Source organism: Salvelinus alpinus, chromosome 28, assembly GCF_045679555.1.
Source record: "Salvelinus alpinus chromosome 28, SLU_Salpinus.1, whole genome shotgun sequence".
Lineage (NCBI taxonomy): Eukaryota > Metazoa > Chordata > Actinopteri > Salmoniformes > Salmonidae > Salvelinus > Salvelinus alpinus.
The window spans coordinates 14094965-14114242 of record NC_092113.1 but is presented as its reverse complement, the minus strand read 5'-3'; the positions used below and the strand labels follow the sequence as shown (position 1 = coordinate 14114242).

The 19278-nt window shown below is 47.6% G+C and overlaps 1 protein-coding gene across 1 annotated transcript in view; it reads left to right on the top strand.

Moving 5' to 3' along the window:
• LOC139557235 (multiple epidermal growth factor-like domains protein 6) overlaps nt 1-19278 on the top strand; it is an 88118-nt gene that overhangs the window by 36235 nt on the left and 32605 nt on the right. The window contains exons 15-22 of the mRNA XM_071371764.1: nt 2637-2762; nt 4094-4225; nt 5015-5143; nt 11208-11339; nt 11523-11651; nt 11951-12079; nt 13806-13934; nt 15464-15592. Coding sequence (XP_071227865.1) covers nt 2637-2762; nt 4094-4225; nt 5015-5143; nt 11208-11339; nt 11523-11651; nt 11951-12079; nt 13806-13934; nt 15464-15592 — 1035 coding nt within the window. The remainder of the gene's footprint in view (nt 1-2636; nt 2763-4093; nt 4226-5014; nt 5144-11207; nt 11340-11522; nt 11652-11950; nt 12080-13805; nt 13935-15463; nt 15593-19278) is intronic.

The window sequence follows — 19278 nt, the reverse complement described above, 5'->3', positions numbered from 1 at the left end:
CCAACCTCAGAAATTGCAGCCCAAATAAATCCATCACAGTGTTCAAGTAACAGACACATCTCAACATCAACTGTTCAGAGGAGACTGCGTGAATCAGTCCTTCATTGTTGAATTGCTGCAAAGAAACCACTCCTAAAGGACACCAATAATAAGAAGAGACTTGCTTGGGCAAAGAAACACGAGCAAAAGACTCCAGGCTGTGTAAGGGCTATTTGACCAAGAAGGAGAGTGATGTAGTACTGCATCAGATGACCTGGCCTCCACAATCACCCAACCTTAACCCAATTGAGATGGTTTGAGATGAGTTGGACCACAGAGTAATGGAAAAGCAGCCAACAAGTGCTCAGCATATGTGGGAACTCCTTCAAGACTGTTGGAAAAGCATTCCAGGTGATGCTAGTTGAGAGAATACCAAGAGTGTGCAAAGCTGTCATCAAGGCAAAGGGTGGCAACTAAAATATATTTTGATTATTTTAACACTTTTTTGGTTACTACATGATTCCATATGTGCTTTTTCATAGTGTTGATGTCTTCACTATTATTCTACAATGTAGAAAATGGTAAAAATAAAGAAAAAACCTTGAATGAGTAGGTGTGTCCAAATTTGACTGGTACTGTATATCTCCATCCCTTTCTCTCTTTCTCTCACTCTCTCTCTGTACACCCCCATCACTCTCTATCCCTCCCTCTCCCTGGCATTTATCGATTCAATACATTTTACTGGTGTGTACACATCCCTGGTTTCCCAACATTAGCAGATGGGGAATTGCTGGACATTCTGTACTAGATACAGTGCCTTGCAAAAGTATTCAACCCCCTTGGCGTTTGTCCTATTTTGTTTCATTACAACCTGTAATTTAATTTAATGTAAGGGACATACACAAAATTGTCCAAATTGGTGAAGTGAAATGAAAACAATTACTTTCAAAAAAACTTAAAACGGAAAAGTGGTGCTTGCATGTGTATTCACCCCCTTTGCTATGAAGCTCCTAAATAAGATCTAGTGCAACCAATTACCTTCAGAAGTCAAATAATTAGTTGAATAAAGTCCACATGTGTGGAATATAAGTGTCACATGATCTGTCACATGATCTCAGTATATATACACCTGTTCTGAAAGGCCCCAGAGTCTGCAAACCCACTAAGCAAGGGGCACCACCAAGCAAGCGACACTATGAAGACCAAGGAGCTCTCCAATCAGGTCAGGGACAAAGTTGTGGAGAAGTACAGATTAGGGTTGGGTTATAAATAAATATCTGAAATTTTGAACATCCCACGGAGCACCATTAAATCCATTATTAAAAAATAGAAAGAATATGGCACCACAACAAACCTGCCAAGAGAGGGCCACCCACCAAAACTCACAGACCAGACAAGGAGGGCATTAATCAGAGAGGCAACAAAGAGACCAAAGATAACCCTGAAGGAGTTGCAAAGCTCCACAGCGGAGATTGGAGTTTCTGTCCATAGGCCCACTTTAAGCCGTACACTCCACAGAGCTGGACTTTACGGAAGAGTGTCCAGGAAAAAATAAGCAAACATATTGGTGTTCACCAAAAGGCATGTGGGAGACTCCTCAAACATATGGAAAAAGGCACTCTGGTCAGATGAGACGCAAATTGAGCTTTTTGGCCATCAAGGAAAACGCTATGTCTGGTGCAAACGCAACACCTCTCATCACCCCGAGAGCACCATCCCCACAGTGAAGCATGGTGGTGGCAGCATCATGCTGTGGGGATGTTTTTCATCGGCAGGGACTGGGAAACTGGTCAGAATTGAAGAAAATATGGATGGTGCTAAATACAGGGAAATTCTTGAGGGAAACCTGTTTCAGTCTTCCAGAGATTTGAGAGTGGGACGGAGATTCATCTTCCAGTAGGACAATGACCCTAAGCATACTGCTAAAGCAACACTCAAATGGTTTAACGGGAAACTTTTAAATGTCTTGGAATGGCCTAGTCAAAGCCCAGACCTCAATCCAATTGAGAATCTGTGGTATGACTTAAAGATTGCTGTACACCAGTGGAACCCATCCAACTTGAAGGAGCTGGAGCAGTTTTGCCTTGAAGAATGGGCAAAAATCCCAGTGGCTAGATGTGCCAAGTTTATAGAGACATACCCCAAGTGACTTGCAGCTGTAATTGCTGCAAAAGGTGACTCTACAAAGTATTGACTTTGGGGGGTGAATAGTTATGCACGCTCAAGTTCTCATTTTTTTGGTCATATTTCTTGTTTGTTTCACAATAAAAAATATTTTGCATCTTCAAAGTGGTAGGCATGTTGTGTAAATCAAATGATACAAACCCCCAAAAATCAATTTTAATTTCAGGTTGTAAGGCAACAAAATAGGAAAAATGCCAAGGAGGGTGAATACTTTCGCAAGCCACTCTAGATCCACCATTCACATGCCAAGGGGGATATCAGACAAACTTGACAAAGGAAACGCATATGCTATCCAACACCCATCCACATATATTTCCTACATATTCATCTAATCAAACATATTCATCCAAATTCAGTTCAATTGAGGGTAGCCAAACAGTTGTGTAAACATAAAATAGTATAGTGTGTTTTTCGTCTGTATATCATCATACTATCTGTCAATAAATCATAAATGTGTGTGTCTTCTTTCACAGACTGTCCAGAGGGTTACTACGGGGCTGGATGTAACCAATCGTGCCACTGTTCTGGCTCCCCATGTGACAACATGACAGGACAGTGTCACTGTCTTGCCGGGATGAAGGGACAGCACTGTGAAACTGGTAAGGATGGGGGGCAACATGCTAATAGGGCGTGTCGTGTAGGGCCATGGGGGAAGAGGAACTTGGGTGGAGGGTGCAAGGGGTTCCAATCAATAAATCAAAAATGTTTTCTCTTTTTTCTTTACGTGTACTGCACAAACATCAGGAAGGAAAAGGCAGGACTCTATCATAAAAACATGAGATTGTATTATCCACTTCAAATTCAAATCATGACGTTTAGGCCGTCAATGCCATGGCCTTCAACAGGCGCTAGGAAAATATCCAAAGACATTTGTCTGGCACTAGGTAGGTAGAATATTAACTGTACAAAAAATGAAGCTGTCACTGAATAAAAAAACTCAACCTCCCAAGGCGTTTAAAAAACAAGGAAAACTGTAGGTAGAGGAACCAGTCCTCCTAGAACCGGAGCCCGTCCTCTTCTGGCTGGCCAGGCATAATGACAAATCCCATAGGAATATCCTCCTGGCATACTGGCATGGAAAAATCCCTGTGCCGCAGTATCGGCCACGGTCTGTCCTCTTTAAAAGCTCTCTTCAATTCAACATGGGCTGACCAGAGCAGTACGTGTGTTATATTCAACAATGTGATGGCACACATCTCTCTTCAACTGCTAACCATAGTAAAACAACCCAGAAAACATGTTGTGATTGCATCTTTAATGTTTTTCCATTCTGGTCCGTTTGAAATTCTCCTGGACATTGTTGGGAATACGAGCTCCTTGGAAGAGGTGATGGAATTGAGCCTGGCAGTTTTAGAGAAGAGAGAGTACTTAAAGGCCCAGTGCAGTCAGAAACGTGATTTTCCTGTGTTTTATATATATTTCCACGCTATGAAGTTGGAATAATACTGTGACATTTTGAAAATGATAATACCCTTTTAGTGTAAGAGCTGTTTGAAAAGACTGCCTTCAATTTCAACTCGTTTTGGTGGGAGGGAGTTTTGGCCTTCCATGGTGACATCACCCTGCGGTAAATGTGTTGATAGGCTAATAAGAAAGAGTTCTAAACCTCTCTGCCAATTACAGCTAATTTATTTTTTTTCTCTCCCCACTCAAACCACTCCTAGACAGTCCTAGCAAAATTATTGATTGAAAAATAGTTTTTTCCTATTTGGGACACAGCACTTTATGAAATTAGATCTTCAAATAAGCCATATGAGAATCAGTACTCTGTTCATTCTTTAGTCATGGAACACTGGTTAGAATAATAATGCTGAGTAGTACTAGCCCCATATGAAGAATATAACATTTCATTCACAAGGACAGCTTTGGAGTCTTTTTTATCTCTAACTTTCTTTCTCTCTGTCCCTCTCTCTCCCCTCATGTCTGTTAGAGTGTGAGGAGGGTCGTTGGGGTGTGGGCTGCTCAGGCTCCTGTCCCCACTGTCAGAACAGGGGAGTGTGTGACAAACACAATGGAGTGTGTTGCTGTCAACCTGGATACATGGGCACCTTGTGTCAGAGCAGTGAGAGACACACACACACACACACACACACACACACACACACACACACACACACACACACACACACACACACACACACACACACACACACACACACACACACACACACACACACACACACACACACACACACACACACACACACACACACACACACACACACACACACACACACACACACACACACACACACACACACACACACACACACACACACACACACACACACACACACACACACACACACACACACACACACACACACACACACACACACACACACACACACACACACACACACACACACACACACACACACACACACACACACACACACACACACACACACACACACACACACACACACACACACACACACACACACACACACACACACACACACACACACACACACACACACACACACACACACACACACACACACACACACACACACACACACACACACACACACACACACACACACACACACACACACACACACACACACACACACACACACACACACACACACACACACACACACACACACACACACACACACACACACACACACACACACACACACACACACACACACACACACACACACACACACACACACACACACACACACACACACACACACACACACACACACACACACACACACACACACACACACACACACACACACACACACACACACACACACACACACACACACACACACACACGTCACCAGTCCTCAGACTAAGTATAATTGACCACACTATCTCTCTTTCGTAGCCTGCCCGGTGGGTAGATTTGGCCTGGGTTGTCGGCTACGTTGTTTGTGTGATAACGGTGGGCGCTGCCACCCAGTGACGGGCAACTGTGCCTGTCCTGTAGGATGGACTGGACCCAGCTGCAGCAGAGGTAAGTAAGGATGATTGATTGTGTGACCCACAATCCTCACTGGAGTACTTTATGGTCTGCACTACCACGTAGACCTGGGTTCAAATACAATACTATTTGAAATCTTGGCTTAATTCCCTGGCTCAACGGAACCAATCGAAGAGTTGCAAAATTGCAAAACCTCGCCCATCTTGCGCTCCAGGCAGGCTAAAGTAGGTGAACCCAGGTCTGCTGCCACCACAGCTTGTAATAATAGTGTAATGACCCGGCTGGGTCATAAAGGGAAAAGAGACGGACTCTAGGTGTGCAGGTCAGAACACAGGTTTATTCCTAAACTGGGCTATTGTTCCGGCCACAGCCCACGCCGCTAAATGCCGAACGTACACAATGTTACCCTGTCGAGTTAAGGGTCACTCTCATAGGAACAGATCAAGGCCCCGAACAGAAAAGAAAGAAAGATGAGACAGTAATCCCTATTTATGCATTTCCAAATCCCGCGGGATTACCCATCATACCCCCCCAACCTTTCCATCTGTCCTGACATATTTAACCCCTGCTAGTAGCCATGAGAACCATAACACACCCACAAACACAGAACACAATACCGGGTCGTTACATAGCCCCCCCCTTTCTAAACCCTAGCCCCTAGGGTTACACAACAAAATCCTTAAAACGACCCGGAGGTCGCATCAGTCTCTTGGGCCTCCCCGTGACTCTCAGCGGTGAACCCCCAGAACACTCCTCTGCCCCAATGTCATTTCCAGCGCCCTCCAAAGAAGCAGCCCCCTCCCCAGGCTCAGGTTGCGCTAGAGTCTCCTCGTTAGACTGTTCCCGTGGGCTCACATCAGAGCCCTCACTCCCATTCCCTACCGTTTTCCTCCCTCTGTAGGGTGCCAATCGATCCCGGTGGACCACCACCTTCCTGCTCCGTGGGGGGACCTCCACCCGGTACGTCACCTCCCCCACTCTCTCTATCACCAGACACGGCCCCACCCATGCACTGTCCAGCTTTGGGCACCGCCCCTTCTTGCGCGTGGGGTTGTGAAGCCACACACATTCTCCCGCTCCAAAGTGCCTCCCCCTAGCGCGCGAGTCGTAGTGGCGCTTTTGGCGCACCCCTGCGTTCTCGAGTTGCTCTCTTGTGAAGGTGTGAGCCGCTTCTAACCGATTCTGTAGACGACACACATAGTTCGGGCCAGGCAAAACCCCGTCGTCATTATCAGGAGGGTGGCCAAACGTCAGTTCGGCTGGGGTGCGCAACTCACGACCTAACATTAGTAGTGCTGGGGAGCACGCAGTCGATTCTTGAACAGCCGACCTACACGCCATAAGAATAAACGGTAAGTGGGTGTCCCAATCTCTCTGGTGTTTTGAGGTAACGATGGCCAGCTGCTGTGCTAATGTTCTGTTAAATCTTTCCACCAGCCCATCACTCTGGGGGTGAAGCGGAGTAGTGCGCGTCTTCTCCGCGCCTAACCGTCTACACAACTCTGAGAACACCCGTGACTCGAAGTTTCTCCCCTGGTCGCTGTGAATAGACTGTGGCACCCCAAACCGACTGATTATTCCCCCCACCAACGCATCAGCTACTGTCTCCGCCTCCTGGTCTGGGAGAGCGTAAGCCTCCGGCCACTTGGTGAAGTAGTCCATAGCGGTTAGAATCCACCTGTTACCGCTGTCTGTGGTTGGAAACGGCCCTACTATGTCTACCCCCAGTCTCTCCATGGGCTCCCCTACTGGGAATTGTTGTAGGAGGGCGTGTGACTGACCTGGAGGTCCTTTTTTAGCAGCACACTCGTCGCACTGCCTACAAAAGTCCTCAACATCCCTCCTGTGCCTGGCCCAATAGAAGCCTTTACGCACGCGCTTTAACGTTTTGGAGAACCCAAAATGCCCTGCGCCTACTCCCCCATGAAGCTGCTGTAACACGCTCCCCTGCAGCCTTTTGGGCACCACTACCTGCCACGTAATTTCTCCAGTCGCTGGCTTTTTCCACCCCCTCTGGAGCACTCCCTCAGCCACTCTAAGGACTGTGAATTTAGCCCACAGTCCTTTGGTGACTGGTGATAGAGGGGCTACTTCCCCCCACGGCGGTCGTCTTCTCTCTTCCACCCACCGCAGCACAGGACGCAGCTCTGCGTCCTCCTCCTGGCGACGCCTCCACTCCCCAACGTCCACAGCCTCAAGCTCCCGGCACTCTGTCACACTCAGCTGACTCACCGTGGCGGTGACTCCCTCCTCCCTGCACAGTTCTCTCTCTCGCTCCACCCGTTTGGCGCAGTACCCACAGCCATCCTCAGCACACGGGCGGTGGGACAAGGCGTCTGCATTGCTGTGGCGAAGGCCGGCTCTGTGCTCCACCTGGAAGTCGTAGGGTTGCTGCTCCTCCAGCCAGCGGGCAATCTGACCCTCTGGCTCCTTGAAGGAGAGAAGCCACTGCAGGGCGGAGTGATCCGTCCGGACCACAAACGGCAGGCCCCCTAGGTAGTACTTGAAATGGCGTACTGCTGCCACGACAGCCAAAAGCTCTCTCCTTGTCACGCAGTAGCGTTTTTCAGCCTTATCAAAAGTTCTGCTGTAATAAGCTACTACGTGTTCCCCATCAGGGCCACGCTGAGCCAGCACAGCCCCCAAACCCTCATTGCTTGCGTCGGTGTCCAGGATGAACGGACGGTTCGGGTCTGGTGAGGCCAGGACAGGGGCCTCCATCAGGGCACGTTTGAGGGCCTCAAACGCCCGCTGGTGCTCTTCGGTCCACTGAAAAACAGTGTCCTCCTTGAGAAGGTGGTTTGCGGGCTACCCCCGCAAACCCCTTCACAAACCTACGATAGTAGGATGCCAGCCCCAGGAAGCTCTTAACCTCTTTTTTCCCCCCTGGAACTGGCCACCCCCTCACAGCCTCTACTTTGTCTGGCATCGTGCTGATGCCCTCACCACCCAGCTGATGCCCCAGGAACGCCACCTCCCTTTGCATGAAATGGCACTTTCCCGGATGTAATTTTAGCCCCGCCCCCGAGATCCTCTCCAACACTCGCCTAATTGCCCCCAGTGCCCCCTCAAACGATGTGCCGTGCACCAATATGTCGTCTAGGTACACAACACACTCGTCTCTCGGAACCCCCGCCAGCACTCTGTCCATGAGCCTCTCAAAGGTGGCAGGAGCATTACAGAGCCCGAAGCACAGCACCTTGAACTGCCAATGGCTCCTATCTGTGGAGAAGGCCGTTTTTTCATGTGCCCCTGGCGAGAGGGGCACCTGCCAGTAGCCACTGCGCAGATCAAGGGAGGAGAACCACGAGGACCCTCTCACGTGGTCTAGCGACTCATCAATCCTCGGTAGGGGATAAGAGTCTTTAGTGGTGACAGAATTTAGGCCCCTGTAGTCAACACAAAACCTAAGTTTACCCCCTTTCTTAGGCACCATGACGACCGGCGCGGACCATGGGCTATCTGATGCAACATGTCAACAATAGCTGTGTCTGCTGCTTCCCTCCTGGCAAGGGGAATACGACGGGGCCGAATTTTAATGGGTCGGGCGTCCCCAGTGTCTATTTCGTGCTGAACTAGGTGCGTTTGTCCTACCTCATCTTCCCCCCAAGCGAAGCTATCTTTAAAGTCCAACAGCAGCTGCTTTAACTGTCTCTGTTGTCCCTCATCCAGACCCTGACAGTTCTTCAGCCACACAGCCTCGACGGCGTCGATAGCTTCCTCCTTCCCCCCGTCGGGCTGATGGGGTGAAGGAGCCAGTGTGTTTTGGGCTACTGGGCTGCCTGTGCTTGCACCATGATGGGGAGTGAAGGCCGTCGCCGCCGGAGACAGCTGCTGGGATGGCACAACGACCAAGGGAGCAGCCGGGATGACCGGTGGAGTTTCTGCAAGCTTGGAGGAAGACGGAGGGACAGCCCTGCCCCCTGCTGGCCCTCCCGAAGGCAACATTCCCACTGTGGGCCCCCCCGACAGCCTCAAAGTGCCCGACGCTAAGTCCAACTGAGCCCCACAGTTTTTCAAAAAGTCCATTCCCAGTATACAGGGTTCCTGCACCGCTGCTACCCACACCGGACACCCCACAGTTCTCCCCCCCACAGTCACAGATAGCTGACACTTCCCTAACATGGGGGCTAGCTCCCCCGTGACAGTCCGTAGCTGGACAAGGGTCGGCTCCACCCGCACCCCAACAGGTAGTATGTCTGGTCTCACCAGGGTTACTGTAGAGCCCGTGTCGACCAGGGCCAAACATTCCACCCCCTCTACCTTGACGATGACATTGCAGAAGTCCCCAACGGTGGTACGTCCCACCACAACTACCGGACTAGGAAACACGGCGGCAGCTACACCCTGGGGGAGCAGGTCCCCACCCTCTTGTCTGCGCTGCTGGGTACCTCCTTTGCTTACAGTGGGTTCGGGGGCGGGGGGGTGGGCCCGCGCTGCCCCCTGCGCGAGAACCCGCTGTCGTTTCCCTGGTGACGGGGGAATCTGCCACACTCCCGCTGAATGTGGCCAGGCTGGCCACAACCCCAGCAGACAATAGGAGTTGAGCTGACACTGCGACGTTGCCTGGAGCCCCTCTCCATGACAAGCGAAGCAGTCTTGACTAGCCCGCCCAACTCGTCAACCCACTCTGGTTTTGTGACACCTGGCACCCTAGCCACCGCTGCTCTCACCTCTGGTTGACTGGCGACTTCCACTCTCACTCCCTCACCCCAGATCAGCTCCCTCTTCCTGGCTATCTCCACTGCAGCCCGCAGAGATGGTGGGTCCGCCATCTGAACATGCTTACCCAGTTCGGTGGAAGAGAGCGCTCTAATAAAACTGTCCCGTGCCAGCTCGTCTTGCACCCCAATCGGCATAGTTGCATAAGCCCGCCTGGTCAGGCTCAGAATACCACTTGCCAACGCCTTTAATGATTCCCCCTGGAGTCTCTTTTTGTTACTCAGTTCAATCCGCAGCATGTTGGGCTGCGCGTCGCTGCCGAAACGGCCCCCCAATGCCTCCACTAGCGCACCGTAGTCGCCCCTCTCGTCCGGGGCTAGCGTTAGCAGGCATTCCGACGCCTCCTCTGCCAGGCTCAGGGCAAGCTGTAACGCTTTCGTCTCGTCAGACCACCTCCCGGCTCTAGCCAACAACTCGAATTGAGTGAAAAAAACTTCCCATTTACCTTGTCCATTGAACTTTGGTAGTTTAGCCGCTACCGTGGCTAATGGCAATAGGTCGCTGCCATCTCTGTTTACATACGCAGGCCCAGCCATTTCCGCACCCGGTGACGTCGATATCCCCGTCGCCGTGATGTCTGCTCTCGTGCGGTGTGAAGGAAAACCCGCCAGTTCTGCCATCTTGCTGACTGACAATTTAACTCCCGCCATGTGGCTCTCCAGCTTTCCTACGGCAGTCGCCGCCTGACCCTCCCGACCGGGTACCCCCGAGCCCACAACGGACACTTTGTCCGACTCTTCCTTAATTTTCCGCCTCGCCCCAAGCATCATGACCGTAGATGCGAGTCACGCTAAAGCCAACCCGGCCTATACTGAACAGCTAACTCGCCTAGTCTCTATCCCGTAGTTCGAAAGCACTTCTGACACCAATGTAATGACCCGGCTGGGTCATAAAGGGAAAAGAGACGGACTCTAGGTGTGCAGGTCAGAACACAGGTTTATTCCTAAACTGGGCTATTGTTCCGGCCACAGCCCACGCCGCTAAATGCCGAACGTACACAATGTTACCCTGTCGAGTTAAGGGTCACTCTCATAGGAACAGATCAAGGCCCCGAACAGAAAAGAAAGAAAGATGAGACAGTAATCCCTATTTATGCATTTCCAAATCCCGCGGGATTACCCATCATACCCCCCCAACCTTTCCATCTGTCCTGACATATTTAACCCCTGCTAGTAGCCATGAGAACCATAACACACCCACAAACACAGAACACAATACCGGGTCGTTACAATAGTTATAATAACATTGTAGTTCATTAGTTGGTTCCTTCTTTGATCATGACTGTTTTAGTGAAAAGGTGTGGGAAAAATATGAGATATATGACTTATGGGGGTCATGACCTTGTGTTGACCTCTGACCACTGTCTCCATGGCAGCATGTGATGCCGGGCGCTGGGGGGCGGACTGTGCTAACATGTGTGAGTGCCCGGGCAGCGATGGCAGCTGTGACCTCATCACGGGGCAATGTCGCTGTGAGGCGGGCTACACGGGACCCCGCTGCCAACAGAGTAAACACTTACACTATATATCCTTGTGTATGCTTGTGCACATTCATGTGTGTGTGTCGATTTGTGTGTAACTGTACATACACTAGCTGGATTGGGAACAATGCCTTAACAAAGTCACTAGAAGGGGAAAGTGTTTTAGTTTCTCTCTGAGCTCTCTCTCTCTCTGTCCTGGCACTGCCACAGAGTGCCCAGAAGGCTCCTTTGGCATAGGCTGCAGACACAGGTGCCAATGTGCCAATGAGGCAGCCTGTGAGCATGTTAGTGGAGCCTGCACCTGCCTCACTGGTTGGACCGGCACATACTGTGAAAAATGTAAGTGTGTGTTTGCGTGTGCTGGATAACTAATTTGAGTATCTGAGCATGCCCACATGATATGTTGAGGTGTGTAAGGTCGTAATTAATTGACTTACCTGTATAAATAAAGGTGACATTTAAAAAAGTGTGTGTGTGTGTGTGTGTGTATGTATGTATGTATGTATGTATGTATGTATGTATGTATGTATGTATGTATGTATGTGTGTGTGTATGTATGTATGTATGTGTGTGTGTGTGTGTGTGTGTGTGTGTGTGTGTGTGTGTGTGTGTGTGTGTGTGTGTGTGTGTGTGAGAAGCATGTCCCGATGGCTTCCATGGGCTGGAGTGTCAGCAGCAGTGTCAGTGCTCTAACGGGGGCCGATGTGACCACCTGACGGGTGCCTGCCACTGTCCAGACGGCTGGGTCGGATCACAATGCTACATCAGTGAGTCCCATTGGCCTAGATCCTCTATGCAAATTCCATCCTGCCCACCCATGCACCCATCCATCCATACACATACAGAACACGCGGCAGGTAGCCTAGCAGTTAAGAGCGTTGGGCCTGTAACCAAAAAGTCACTGGTTCAAATCCCTGAGCCGACTAGGTGCCCTTGAGCAAGGCACTTCACCCGAATTGCTCCTGTAGGTTGCTCTGGAGGAGAGCTTCTGCTAAATGACTAAAATTTAAATGTTTAACACACTGGACAAAAGCACACAAATGAATTATGTCAGTAAACGTATGAGATCTGTTCTATTGCATTATAGTTTACTTAAGATACTTTCAATAGTTTAACTCCGCACCGTAATCAGACTGTTTTAAATTCTCCAATAATTAAATGTTCCACTAACATCACATTAAGAGTTGTTTGTGTGAGAAAATGTTATGGAACACCCATTTAAAAGAGATTCTCTGGTACTTTTGTATACATTTTAGCCAGTAGTTCTGAAAGTAATACTCACGAGACAAAAGTGGTCCCCAAAAATGTATTACTACGTCACATATGTGCAGATATGTTCACTGTCATTGCTCCTCTTTCGCTCTGCTGTGTGTGGATCTTGCTATCTGTCACTCAAATGGCAAGTGGCTGAAGCTCATTGGCTAGAACTCGAATTTCTAGGGGGCTGGCCCACGTGGGGGAAAATGTAGGGAAAATGACAGTCGCTTTCAGACTAGGGATGTTGTGGCTAATTGAGGTAAGACAACAATTTCATCGATTATGCATGTATGAACCACACATTGACACATCCAGCCCCAAGCGGGAGGTTTAAAAAAGACTTAGTATTCGCCAAAGTACCGGAGCAGGTCTTTAACAGCTTGAATAGAACCAAACATGCATCAAACCAATATCCATGGGATTTCTTTAGCCACCAGATAAAAGAAAAGAGAAACAGAAAAACTGGTGGCAGTAGATTTAAGGAAGTGGTTGGTGGAAGTGGACGTGTCTGGTGAATACCCCTCATGTTCCCCGCTTGCATGTGTGTGGGCTCCCGAGTGGCGCAGCGGTCTAAGGCACTGCATCTCAGTGTAAGAGGTGACACTACAGACCCTGGTTTGATCCCAGGCTGTATCACAACCGGCTGTGATCGGGAGTCCCATAGGGCGGCGCACAATTGGCCCAGCGTCATCTGGGTTAGGGAAGAGTTTTGTCGGGGTAGGCTGTCATTGTAAAATAAGAATTTGTTCTTAACTGACTTGCCAAGTTAAATAAAGGTTGAATAAAAATAAATAAATGTGGCATTGCATAACCCCCTGGATCAACATAGTCATTTTTCAGTTCTGACTGGTAATGGGGTGTCAGGAGGGCCATACTTAGTGAATTGGAGGCCCCAGGTATAGGCCAGTCTGAGGCCCCTGCCTAGAGCCAACTCCTTTTGGGGGCCCTTAGTAAGATTTGGTTGTCTAATGGTAAGTCTGAGGAGGGCCCACAAAGAATGTGCCTGTGTGTGTGCGTGTGTGTGTACCTGGGTGTGTGCCTGCCTGTGTGTGTGTTTGTGTGTTTGTGTGCCAGCGCCTGTGTGTGTGTGCGCCTGTGTGTGTGCCTGTGTGTGTGGCCTGTGTTGTGTGGAGAGCCGAGCATGGCACACAACTGTCACAACACCCTTTGTATCTGTATACAGTTACAGTATGTTATGGCTGTTTTCTAACTTTCTGTGCCCTGTTCCTGTGGTAGCATGCCAGGCAGGGTGGTTTGGCCGTGGGTGTGAACACACCTGTGAATGCCGTAATAATGCCACCTGTGACCCTGTGAGTGGGCAGTGCCAGTGTACGCCAGGGTGGATCGGCCCCAGCTGTGAGAAAGGTACTGTCAGTGTGTGTGTGTGTGTGTGTGTGTGTGTGTGTGTGTGTGTGTGTGTGTGTGTGTGTGTGTGTGTGTGTGTGTGTGTGTGTGTGTGTGTGTGTGTGTGTGTGTGTGTGTGTGTGTGTGTGTGTGTGTGTGTGGTATAAAAATAAAATAATATTAACTGCCAGTTAAGTCCCAATTCAAGTAATAGAATTGACCGTAACAGGATTGACATTGCATCTTAAATCAGCCGTAAATCCCCTTGTAACAGGAGGGGTGTAAGCGTGTTGTGTGCTACAGGAAGGGACATGCAAGCTTAACATTTTTATTATTTTTTATGTTCTATCCTGTCTATCTATGGGTAACAGGGTTGACGTGTTATGCTTGATGCGCTGTTTTCCACCATAAAACCCCAGAAAATTGCCAAAAAAGCAGAACTAGCTCACCTGTTTTTACACTATGAGTTTACTGTTATGTTTTCAATGTTTCTTTTGAAGAATAAAAAAAAAAAAATAGGAATAGTTTCACCATATTAAACGAGAGTTCAGTTTTTATAACAGGGTTGGTCTTAAAATGAGATGGAAATGAATCACTTATCACATGAAAATAAATTATATTCTTCATGTAACGGATGTGAAATGGCTAGCTAGTTAGCGGTGGTGCGGTTACGTCACTTGCTCTGAGACCTTGAAGTAGTGGTTCCCCTTGCTCTGCAAGGGCTGCGGATTTTGTGGAGCGATGGGTAACGACGCTTCGTGGGTGACTGTTGTTGATGTGTGCAGAGGGTCCCTGGTTCGCGCCTGGGTCGGGGCGAGGGGACGGTCTAAAGTTATACTGTTACATTCAGAAATGACTTTTTCAAAGCAACAAAAATAACTACGGCTTTACAATGATGGGGAATACTTGGCAAAAGTTTGGGGTTAAGTGAGTTAGTCTTCCTAGAAGTTGTGAGAATTTTGGCACTTTAGCAAGTCTTGATTCATATTCAAAATCTGATGTATTGGATTTTCCATGTGGTGTTTGTTAAAAAGGCACTTCATTTAATATAATAGGCTTTTAAAATTCCATTCTGGTGGACAATTTCTACTTAAAATATCAATATCAATATCAATGTGTGCCTGCGTAACAGAGAATGTATTATTTTGCCTACAAAATTGGAAAGTACATTTGAAAAGCAGGCTATATTTAGCTGCTATTCAAGCCTCCACATCTGTACATTTCCTTGAAGAAATAATGAACGTCCTTGATGATAAGTAATGGTAACATTCCCTCCCTTTCCAAAGACTATACATATAGGACAGTGGCTACACCCTGATTCTCTACCCTTCTCCCTAATGTGTGCAGTCATTCACTCCCCATAAAGGATTGAAATAGAACAGACTATACATACAATACAGTGGCTGCGCTTTGATTATCTTCCCTGTCCCCTGAAGTGTACACTCAACTTTTTCACTCCACTTCATGGATCAAAATGGAATGGACTTGTGTATGTTTGAAATATGGTGGAATCTAGCTTCTGTTTACAGCGATGTGTATCTTTCTTTCAGAATGTGTAGAAGGCTTTTATGGACAAGACTGCCATCATCACTGCCTATGTCACAACGGAGGGGTGTGTGATCAGTTCTCTGGGCGCTGCTCGTGCTCCAGCGGATGGACTGGGGCAGCCTGCGAACTGGGTAAGTGGTGGATCAACTTCCAGGACCAAATTGGGAAGAAGGGGGGTTGGGAGAGTTCCAATGCACTTATGCCCTCTACAACAGTTAAAGGGATATTGCGAGATTCTGGCATTTAAGTCCTTTGTTCTACTTACCTAAAGTCAGATGAAATCGTGGATACCATTTGTATGTCTGCGTTCCGTATGAAGGAAGTTAGCGGTTTGCGTTTGCGCAATTACTGAAAGTCTACAGGGACGGTAAATGCCAGAATCTCGCAGTATCCCTATAATGCAGTAGCAGATAACGTTATAACTTGTCATAATGCAATAACTTTTTAACAGGGTAATGTAATAAGTTGTCAGATAATGTAGGCTAATAAACATGTCGAACAGATAATGTGATCTTTTTCCCACTGTAATAAGTTGGTGTGCTATCCTGAGGTTAATTACGTTATTAGGTGAGTAACAACTTTTTGGATGAATAATTCACTTCAAAACGGATCATGTCCCTCCTCCCCCTCTCTGTCCCTCTGTAGGGTCTTCTCTCCCCCTATGTCCTGTAGGGTCTCCTCTCCCTCTCTGTCCCTCTGTAGGGTCTCCTCTCCCTCTCTGTCCCTCTGTAGGGTCTCCTCTCCCTCTCTCTCTTCCTGTGTTACTGCACTGCTACAGGGTCCCGCACTTGTATGACTTTAGCTCTCTCTCTGGACAGTTCTGCAGCTCTTCCAATCTGTATGCATTTCTCTAAACTGAGATCAGTCTCTCTGAGTAAGCGCTCTCTTATTAAGTGTGGGTCACACGTGCCACACACAATCCTGTCCCTGATAAGAGAGTCTGTGATTACTCCAAAGTTGCAGGTGAACACTAGAGTCCTCAATTCAGTGAGATATTTGTCTAAACTCTCATCTTGGCCCTGACTTCGCATTAAAAAAAATTATATCTCAATTGTTTCATTTTTCACAAAATGCATCCAGTGCTGCAATTACTTCTTCAACAATGATATTGTCTTTTGTACTGCCCACACAGTGGGTCTCACAAATCTCAATGCCTTTTCCCCCAATGAGATAATACAGTAGCTTCACTATTTAGTCATCAGGTTTTTCTCCCATTGTAAGAGCCATGTACAAATTGAATTCCTCTTTCCATCTTTTCCCCAGGTCCGTGCTAAATTACAATCATAAAGTCTATTTTTCCCAGAGGTTTCAGTGCATTTTCCATGGCGATTTATTTGTAGAATGGAATATTCACGAATATTCACAAAGCTTTTCACAAATCTGCTTGTATCCAATAGCCAGCTAGCTTTTAGCATAGAGTCACTCACGATCACCAGTTAACGTTGACGTTAGGCACAAGTACTAGCTTGTAATTGCGGCACTTTTCCAAACTGCTGCTTGGGATGTATTCTTCATTTACATCGATGAGATCCAGGTTCTTTTGAGTACCGCTGCCACCATGTCTCAATATGCTTTGTGTTGTAGTCACAACAGACAAAGATATATAGTTAAGCAAACTTTACTAGGCATGTTGTCAACCAGCACATCCAGTACATGAATAAGGTAAGTAACAATTGGTTTCCGTTTCCTGTGTAACATCAATATGAGTAACATATAGCTACAACACCGTTGCCTCATATTGTATCACATTCCAATGATAATACTGGGGGGGGTGCAATTTCAGAAAGTGGGGGGGCATGTCCCCCCCGTCCCCAGTGAAAGTTGCGCCCCTCAGTTCTCTGCAAAGTCAATATGCACGTTGATCTCTTTCCGCAGATTGTCTTTTAATTCTCTCAGTTTGGAGTATTGGTGTTGAATGTTGTACAGTTGTGGCCAAAAGTTTTGAGAATGACACAAATATTAATTTCCACAGTTTGCTGCTTCAGTGTCTTTAGATATTTTTGTCAGATGTTACTATGGAAATCTGAAGTATAATTACAAGCATTTCATAAGTGTCAAAGGCTTTTATTGACAATTACATGAAGTTGATGCAAAGAGTCAATATTTGCAGTGCTGACCCTTCTTTTTCAAGACCTCTGCAATCCGCCCTGGCATGCTGTCAATTAACTTCTGGGCCACATCCTGACTGATGGCAGCCCATTCTTGCATAATCAATGCTTGGAGTTTGTCAGAATTTGTGGGTTTTTGTTTGTCCACCCGCCTCTTGAGGATTGACCACAAATTCTCAATGGGATTAAGGTCTGGGGAGTTTCCTGGCCATGGAGCCAAAATATCGAGGTTTTGTTCCCCGAGCCACTTAGTTATCACTTTTGCCTTATGGCAAGGTGCTCCATCATGCTGGAAAAGGCATTGTTCGTCACCAAACTGTTCCTGGATGGTTGGGAGAAGTTGCTCTTGGAGGATGTGTTGGTACCATTCTTTATTCATGGCTGTGTTCTTGGGCAAATTGTGAGTGAGCCCACTCCCTTGGCTGAGAAGCAACCCCACACATAAATGGTCTCAGGAAGCTTTACTGTTGGCATGACACAGGACTGATGGTAGCGCTCACCTTGTCTTCTCCGGACAAGCTTTTTTCCGGATGTCACAAACAATCGGAAAGGGGATTCATCAGAGAAAATGACTTTACCCCAGTCCTCAGCAGTCCAATCCCTGTACCTTTTGCAGAATATCAGTCTGTCCCTGATGTCTTTCCTGGAGAGAAGTGTCTTCTTTGCTGCCCTTTTTGACACCAGGCCATCCTCCAAAAGTCTTCGCCTCACTGTGCGTGCAGATGCACTCACACCTGCCTGCTGCCATTCCTGAGCAAGATCTGTACTGATGGTGCCCCGATCCCGCAGCTGAATCAACTTTAGGAGATGGTCCTGGCACTTGCTGGACTTTCTTGGGTGCCCTGAAGCCTTCTTCACAACAATTGAAACGCTCTCCTTGAAGTTCTTGATGATTCGATAAATGGTTGATTTAGGTGCAATCTTACTGGCAGCAATATCCTTGCCTGTGAAGCCCTTTTTGTGCAAAGCAATGATGATGGCACGTGTTTCCTTGCAGGTAACCATGATTGACAGAGGAAGAACAATGATTCCAAGCACCACCCTCCTTTCGAAGCTTCCAGGCTGTTATTCGAACTCAATCAGCATGACAGAGTGATCTCCAGACTTGTCCTCGTCAACACTCACACCTGTGTTAACGAGAGAATCACTGACATGATGTCAGCTGGTCCTTTTGTGGCAGGGCTGAAATGCAGTGGAAATGTTTTGGGGGGGATTCGGTTCATTTGCATGGCAAAGGGGGACTTTGCAATTAATTGCAATTCATCTGATCACTCTTCATAACATTCTGGAGTATATGCAAATTGCCATCATACAAACTGAGGCAGCAGACTGTGTGAAAATGAATATTTGTGTCATTCTCAAAACTTTTGGCCACGACTGTACACGTGTTTCCCCAACTTCTCTTTCAATCCTTTGGAGAAGTCCTACAGTAGAATATGCAGTGTGCCACACACCTTTTCTTTAACTGTCAAATGTAAAGTGAACTTATCCATGTTTCCCTATTTGTTTTTCCTTTTCTCTCTCTTCAGCTTTGTTTTTCCACTCAAACCACCATGTCTGCTCACCAGCATCAAAGTCAGATGTTTTAAGCTCTTTCGCTTGGCAATGGCAGCACTCTGTGTACATGCACTCTTTCTTCAGGATCTCACAGCACAAAGACTCAATTAGGTTCTCATTGTTGCTGCAGCTGATCTGTAGTTTGTCCGCCA